This window comes from Alosa pseudoharengus, unplaced genomic scaffold (genome assembly GCF_046254945.1).
Source record: "Alosa pseudoharengus isolate Yale_2024_CS ecotype anadromous, Long Island Sound unplaced genomic scaffold, YU_APseudo_1.1 YU_APseudo_1.1_scf_17, whole genome shotgun sequence".
Taxonomy (NCBI): Eukaryota; Metazoa; Chordata; class Actinopteri; order Clupeiformes; family Clupeidae; genus Alosa; species Alosa pseudoharengus.
The window spans coordinates 21626537-21635151 of record NW_027468640.1 but is presented as its reverse complement, the minus strand read 5'-3'; the positions used below and the strand labels follow the sequence as shown (position 1 = coordinate 21635151).

The window sequence follows — 8615 nt, the reverse complement described above, 5'->3', positions numbered from 1 at the left end:
TCTGTTGCAGAAGTTCTAGGTGTCCTTGATGCTGTCGGTAACTTTGAAACTGTGAAATATCTACTTCATTGGCAAACACACTGTATTTTTCTATACAGTCAGCATTAGAAGAACGCACACCAAGTATTGAACCAGATCCCCCACAAACTGAATCCAATCAAAATGCAGTTCTCCAGGTGACATTTAAGAATGCCTCCACACCAATCAGAGTCTAAGGATACATGACAGAGATCCACATTAGCAGACAGAGGAGAAGAGGGAGCTTCTGGGGCCAATGCCTTGGGGTCTTGCCAGGGATATCAGAGATACCAGGCTGACTAGGGCACTGCCTGAGCCGAACAGCCGATCATGCTCTCTGACCTGCCCTGACTGTAAGGTGTGAAATTGAGGCTGAAGACCGGAAAACATGTTTGTTTGGTTGTTTATTCTTTTTGTTTTACAATTGATTATTTTACAGAATGTTGTTCGCTATTTACATATCGCTGCTCTCGGGTGGAAACCTTGTATCTCCAAATCCATTAGTGTTCAGGAAATTGAAAAAAAAAACTTGTATTGTGAAAATATTTCAACATTGCGTTGTCAAAAAAACAGCAACAAATAACATATAATAGCAATGTCCTGTGTGAGTTTCTGTCATTGTGAATGTTGTTCTATATTAGATTACATCTTCTATCCTGTCTTAAGTTGACTCAGATATTCAAATATTCTTTTCCCAAAATGTCTTCAAATGTTTCACACGTTGCTGAGCTACTGTACAACAAATCAGTTTCTCTATAGTCAGAATAGAGGAGCGTATTCGGGCATGACGGGCAGGCAAAATTGCCAAAGTAACCAGCCTGGGTGTGGGCAGCCTCATTAATGACAGGAGGAGGGAGGTGATAGGCCAGGACCTGAGATGCTGGGACTGTCGGAGCAGTGAATGTGGACAACAGGGGGGGAGTAGTAAACACGTAACGGCTCAGGGGAATGGTGAAGGCTAAAGGGTGTTTACGTAAACAGAGACATTTTCCTCCAAATTTTACAGGGGATTTTTATGAAGTACAGCAAATGTGCTGCCTATAGTTGTGTGTATAAACACATGCAAGCACACACACACACACACACACACACACACATTCGGTTCCTCTGAATTCTGCATCACTGATTGACAGCCTGTTGTAAAGCCCCTGCAGGAAGCCACAATGCAAAAGAACATCTGTGCAGCAACACCCAAGGCACAGCTGGGGTGAGTGGAAAGTTTTGCCATCACATGACATATTTCCATTTTAGTGTTATTATTATCATCACTATTATTAGTAACTAATATTTGTGTTCAGTATGTGACCTGGTATACCAGTCTAGCTATTACTATCCTGTTAAGTACTTAGCCCCTATATTTTGCTTACAGGTATATCTTTTTCTAATTTCTCTTAGATTTTTTAGATTTCAAATCCTCCTTGGCTGTGTATCTCTTTGTTGAAAGAGTTGGTAAATGGTTGTGGTGATGGTGGATTGTAACATCCAACCCTGCTTTTTTATCTTGTGGTAGCAGCCATTTTTATTTGCACTGTTTTAAATACTATGTCTGATATATGTGTGTGTTTTCCTGTTTACACAAAGTCACTGTATACATAGAAGTCACTATTAGAAATCCCATAATCTCATTTGACCCCTCATTCCCATCCAGTGGTATAAGGTAACACACCGAGTGGAGGATCACGGCCAAGGGTAAAGCATACCAACAGCAAGTGGAGGAAGGTAGGACCAGGTAAAGCACAAGATCAGGTTCAAGTTCTAGCCAATTACACCAGCAAATATAGCCTGAGGGGTCCTTAACATGGCCGTATACGCACACAGACCTGTGCTAATCTATTTAAGCACCCACTTTAAAGTAGCCTATCTGAGTGGGTTCAGTGGTGCAGGGTCAGCTCTTTGCTCCCATAAGGTCCTTCACTGACCAGACAAATACGGACCAACTCCAACAAACACCAACAGGATCAGTGTGCGCTGTCAGTTGGTGTCTTTTAATGGAACTTTTTTTTATTAGAATGTCTATTTGGCATGTTCAGTCAGATAACAAAAGTCTTGTTTTGTCAGTTGCTATCTGGGCAGTGTGTAACTGTCAATAGGTCTGAACATTCTAAAGACTGCAACCACCTGCAGTCCACTTAAGAATGTTGGGCTTAGCTGGGTATTGTCTGGGCAGCATGCAAGCACCTTTACACAGCAGCAGAGCTAATCCCAACAAGTGACCCTGTCGTCCGGTCACTCAATCCCCTCACCCTGAGGTCCTCACCTCAGTGCAGTCGCCCAACAGCTATACTACAAAGCAAGGTTACTATCTTACCCAGGGAACTTCGGTCTAGATGAAGTAATTAAATGGCTGGTTGGCTTTCTTTTCTTTTTTTTTAATAATTTATAAAAGTTGTTGAATGTACAAATTAGTAAAACTAAATAAATAAAAATCATAGAAAGTACATAGTATAATATTACAATGATGACCATAACGTATCCTGAATGTTATTATGTCCTCTGTAGTCTCACTACATTCATCATTGCTGACCACTCGTCATGTGTCCCAGTGTGTAATAGACTGTGTCAGCCTGGTTTGTTTCTGTTTCTGTCTGTGTCCTGGCTCTTGCTGTATCATATACTGTTACAGTTGTGTCCTCCTGGGGGCGCTGTCCTTCCAGTGGTTTTGTTGCCGTGGTGTATATAGTCCTGTCTGTGTCCTCTGTAGGGTGCTGCTTCTCCAGTGGTTTTGCTGCGGTGGAGTATATGGTAATATCATTGTCCACCAGAGGTCGCTGTTTCCCTTTTTTCCTCTGCTGGCGCTGGGCTCTATGCTCTTCTTCCTTATTTTGGGGCCTGTATGTCTGAAGAAAATTACATGCACAATATTTTCATGAAATGTACTTGGATATGAAGAAGACACTTAAAAGAGTAAACATATATACAGTCAATGTATATTCACTGGGGGGGGGGGCACATTTAGTTGTTCAGAGTGATAGCTGTCATTCTCTTTTTGTGTATGTTTAGTACCTGATTTTGTGATGTGGTTGTTTTCTTAGCTGAATGGTCCACAACAGAGCATTTGGCAGCCTTGTTGATGACACTGTAGATGGACATGCCGGGTTCATCGGCATCACTTCCTGTGACAATGACTGTTGGTATGTCGTTGCGCTAAAAAATAGAGAGATGTGGATTTGATTTACTTGAATGTTATTTCAACCACAGTATTTGCACTCTAAAGAAATAGGCAGTGTGGAACTAGAGTGCAAACACAAGTTTAAATGTAAAATAGTGTGTGTGTGAGGTGGGGAGGGGGGGCAATGAGAAATAAATAGAAAGCGAAAGGGAGAGGTGAGGGAGAGAGAGAGATAGAGAGAGAGGTGGGTTACCTTGTTAGGTGTTTCCTCAGCTTTCGAGTTGCGACACTTTTTCCATATGAGAGTACCACACACAAGCAACAGCAGTGCAGCGCAAATGATGGCACTTATTGTGAGGATCACGTCTCGATGAAGATAGAGGCTGTGCCGTGAGTCCGTTGTGGTGACTTTACCACCTAGAATTTCAGCATAAAATCAATCAATCAGTCAATCAATCAATCAATCAACCTACCAATCAATATTAAATCAGGTTAAGCAGATGAGCAGGTCAGCAGATGACTACAGTGATGACCTAAGGCCCTCCACGTGATTAGCAAAAATGATGCACAGCATCTTAAGGGTGGTTCATATTTTTGGTAACACCATGCTTGAACCTCATCCATAATGGCCGTGCTGTACTGAGTGTGTCATTTATGAAAATAGTTTTAATATATATATAACTTTCTTCCCCTTGTTTGCCTCTACCATGTTACATATTCAACTGTTATGGTCAATCATAACTTACAATCCTCAGGAAACTGTTGAGAACTCATCTCTGTGCTGACAGGATTGCTAGTGTTGCACTTGACATGTCCGTTGCCACTGGTGATGTTGATGTTGACGTTGGCTGACAGGGATGACTGCAGATATGTACACCCGTTCTCATCACAGCTGTAGGAAGCCCACGATTTGGAAGAGGAGCAGTTTACATTGAAGCTGCAGTTCTGTCCTGATGTGTTGTCCAGGGGCTGAATGGGGGATATCTTTATGACTGGTGTGGACACGGCGTCTGTAAGAGAAGGGAGAGATGAGGTTAAGAAATGAAGTGTGTCACTGGCAGGGGAATTGTCTACAGTGAGACATTCGGGAAATGTTTGTCATAAAACCTATGACTCCACAATGATAACATCCCCTTCCCTTCCGAAATTACCCGCAGTGGCAAGGCTACTCTACTTTCAGTTCTCTGAATAAAGAGTAAACACAACAAGCGGTAAAGCATGTGAACCTAATTCATGTAACTCAGCAAAATTATTCCAGTAATACTGTAGCAGTGTATCTAGCCAAATCACTGTTAAGTTTAAATATTGGTGAATTTATTTTTGTCTTATGAATTATTATATTCACATTCCCACTAAAACGTTGTGTCATCCAAGGTTCCAAGGAAGATCACTTGTTACTCATACTGTCACCACATTTAGCTGCCAGTTAGTGATTATTCCCAAATTCCTGTCCGCTCTTGGCATCTGTGATATCCAACAATATGACTTAAATTGCTGCTACACAGAGGAATCAAGTTCTCTGGGAAATACAGTATAGGGAAGAAATCTTTGCCTATATTAAGATAAAGAAAAAAAAAGAAATATTTGCCTAAATTAGCACAGCACCCCTCAACACAGATAGTGTTAGTACAATGTAGATGTATTGAATAACTGTAGATTGCAGATGTATTGAATAACTGCATATGACAATACTCTATTAATTCTCTTATTATCACCATTATGATTGTTATTAATATTAGTCTATTATTTTAATGCTAATGACATGTTTATTGTTATTGTTGTTTTTTTTTTTTACTAAAGTGTCTGCTAAGAAACATAAACATATACAGTACATATTAAGAGAGCAGAGATGCAGCATTTCTTATGAGAAAAACAAAAAAGAGTTGAAGAGTGATAAGGTGATGAGAGACAGAGACAAAGGTGTTATCTTAACCTGTTGAGGAGTACGGTCACAAATATGTGATTTAGAATGTTCGCGAACCGAGAGTTCCACATTATGATGTCACAATTACCCTCAGAGATTTTCCCCATAGACTGTATAAGGAACACTGAAACTATAGATTGTTTGCGTAGAATTCTAGAAGGAACCAGGAAAATAATTCACTCCTCAACAGGTTAAATGGTCTCAAATGGCGTAACAGTGAACCTTTGCACTCTGCACTTTTCATAAAACCGTGTATAAGTATATATACTTTTTTGATCCCGTGAGGGAAATTTGGTCTCTGCATTTAACCCAATCGTGAATTAGTGAAACACAAACAGCACACAGTGAACACACAGTGAGGTGAAGCACACACTAATCCCGGCGCAGTGAGCTGCCTGCTACAATGGCGGCGCTCGGGGAGCAGTAAGGGGTTAGGTGCCTTGCTCAAGGGCACTTCAGCCGCGGCCCACTGGTCGGGGCTCGAACCGGCAACCCTCCGGTTACAAGTCCAGAGTGCTAACCAGTGGGCCACGGCTGCCCACGGCTGCCCTGTGTACTAGATATTCTCCTGTTTAGGGTGGGTTAAAACAACCATACAGCCCTCCTGTATTGTATTTATATGAATCAATGTCTAAAAGTGTAGTTCAGGTTCTAATAACATGCCCTTTTTGTGAGATTCAGCAAGATGCTCATGGACTTCTGTGTATATTCTGAATAAAACCGACATTTTCAAATGCCACTACAGCTCTGTTAATGGGAAACAAACAAAGTGGCTCTGACTGATACTATACTATACTATACTATACTATACTATACTGATTTCTATGCTATTCCAGCGATTCAACACATTTCTTGAGGAGCATGGAAGGCAGGGGGTAATCAAAACGTTTGCCTGAATCACAAACTGGACCTGTAATGTATAAATTGTAAAAACGACACGGCTCATCTGTGACGAAGGTAGGGTATTCAAATCTGAGGTAGATACACAAGCTGCATAATGGAGGAATTTACTCACCCAGGATTACTAATTTGTAGGAGACTACATCAACCTCCGTCCATTGGTTCTCGTGTTTATAGCCAGTGTAAACTCCACTGTCATTGTCAGTCAGATTGTTCAATTGGATGGAAAGGTTTCCCTTAAAGAATGCCACTCTTTGCTTAAACGGAAATGTTACGCTGTTGTTTTGGACCATTTTTTTCGTGTGTTTCCCAATTTTCTGCTTCCATGTGGCATGGGGGTTGTGCTCAGGTTGTGCTGGAAAGTCCATCTGAATAAAGTGCCCTTTTCTTCCATATACATGTATTTCCGTAGACACCTCACTGCTGCAGGAGACTGTGAGAGAGGGGAAGAGGAATACACTTGGTAAGTTGAAACCTTTAAAATCATTGAAAGGATTAGCATGTCTATCAATCATTTTACATTAATCTCTGACGTTGATTGTTTCAGGAGTTATGAAAACAATTAGTGCATAAAACCAATTCAAGTATATCGACGCTGAACATTCAGTTCTATTAATTTCATTTAAAACAGATGTGATAAGATGGAAAAGTCTGAGCTAGTGAGCACCCTTGACGGAATCTTTTTTTTTTTTGTGCCTTAGGTTGTTAGACTGAAGTTGAAACAGGTGTTAGAAAGTGGGTTATGGATGTTATCTATTTCATGATTCATTCACATTCATTCACACATCATGTCATCTGATAGTAATAACAGTTATTATTAATAAACATGAAATACCTCTTTGAATAGTAACAACCACATGGCAACATATGGGGTACCAACCGGTGTGATAGTCAACACATACATGATAGTCAACAATTTCCTTTTACTATCTGTATTAGAGAATGTTTTCAGATCACTATCAGTAGTAATATCTAATTGATATTAAAATGTCTATTCAAATGTTCTCTTTTCATTTTTATTGGTTGAACAATAAAACGCTTGTCAAAAATAAACATCTGCCGTCTTACCTGTCACTGCTGCTGAAGCGAGCCAGAACAGAAGTGCAGTGGAACACATTGTACACATCACAGAGAGGATGACACTAAGCCTTCCTGTACGAAACACTAAAGCAGAACAAGCAGGAAGCAACTATGAGGTCGCCTTTATAAACCCACACTTCCTACCTGAAACTCCGCCTACTATCAGGAAAGTTTGAGTGATTTCCAGGCTGTCTTGAGAGGGACTTATGCTTGTGGTGTGTGTATGTGTGTGTGTGTGTTCATTCCCATGGGGTTGTGTGACTAACATTTGTTGTCGGAAATGCAGTGTGTGCTTTGTGTTCCTGAATTCATAAACATTAAATGCTAAATATAACCTCCTTTGCAATTATTCAACTCTTTACCCAAAGTGGGGTCATCTGACGATGACACGTGATGAGAGAGGAGTCATGATACTGTGTGTGTGAGTGTTTGTGTGTGTTTGTGTGTGTGTGTGTGTGTGTGTGTGTGTGTGTGTGTGTGGCTTGGTGGTCTTTTGGGCCCCCACCGTTGACTTCAAGGCAGTGCTGCCATAGCCTAACCTTAACCGTAACCTTAACAGGGAAGCTACACCAGGCGCGTAACTGAAGTGTTCTGTTCGCGACACGTAAAATCCATTTTAGATGAATGGTCTATTTTTTCCGAACGTACGCACCGATATCACGTCTGGTGTAGCTACTTCCATTGATTATAGTGGAAGCTAATTGTTGCAGCAGACGCAACGCAAAAGGAATGCTTCAGTTACATGCCTGGTGTAGCTCAGCCCTAACCCTAACCCAAGCCTATAGTGCTTTCCAGGCAGTGCTGAAGTTGACGGTGGGGGGTCAAAAGGCCATACAGTATATTGTGTGTGTGTGTGTGTGTGTGTGTGTGTGTGTGTGTGTGTGTGTGTGTGTGTGTGTGTGTGTGTGCAGGTCAGGTGGGGTCATGGCATACCTTTGACCTGAAGTCAGAATAAACACTTTAGGCCTGTCATTATCCAAATGTGTGGGAAATAGAGACATGACAGTTGGGGCACAACAAACGTCAGGAAATTTGTCTATCTTTACTATCTTAACTTTACTATCTTTGTCTATCTTTACTCATGCCTTTCTTTATTTTTAGGCCTTTTTATTTAAATGCATTTTACCTTTTTACTTTTATACATTTCATTTTTCATTTTTCTGATTTGTTTTACCCATATTACTGTTTATCCTTCCTTTTTTATTCATGTTATCTGTTTGATCACTATTACTATATATTAATGTCTCTTTTTGTGTTGCTGTTATTTCATCTTTCATTCTTAATGATTTGTTTTATTATGACCGCCGCTAGCGTAGCTAGCGAAGCGGTCATATAAGGGATTGGTAGAGTTTTTTTTTTTTTTTTTTTTTTCCGTCATCTACTTCCTGAATTTTTGGTCAACGATACTCGGGACACCGAACCACCGGGGCACATGAAATTTGGTGGGTATGTAGCCCCACTAGACTTTTACGGAAAAATTTCGTTTCGTCCCCGGGGGCCACTCCCTCCCCGCGCTGGGCCCCCCGAACCGCAAAAAAAGCAGTTTTTCCTAAATAACTACCTGAACCGTGGCACTGAGGATGA

General features: G+C 40.9%; 1 protein-coding gene across 1 annotated transcript; it reads right to left on the bottom strand.

The window, feature by feature from the left end:
• Positions 1–466: 466 nt before the first annotated feature.
• On the bottom strand, positions 467–7115 carry LOC143127420 (uncharacterized). Its single transcript, XM_076288915.1, has 6 exons — positions 7020–7115; positions 6067–6384; positions 3874–4137; positions 3381–3544; positions 3022–3162; positions 467–2855 (listed from the first exon to the last, which is right to left on the bottom strand). The coding sequence occupies exons 1-6, from the start codon at positions 7075–7077 to the stop codon at positions 2532–2534; spliced, it is 1269 nt and encodes a 422-aa protein (XP_076145030.1). The 5' UTR covers positions 7078–7115; the 3' UTR covers positions 467–2531.
• Between the last annotated feature and the right edge of the window lie 1500 nt (positions 7116–8615).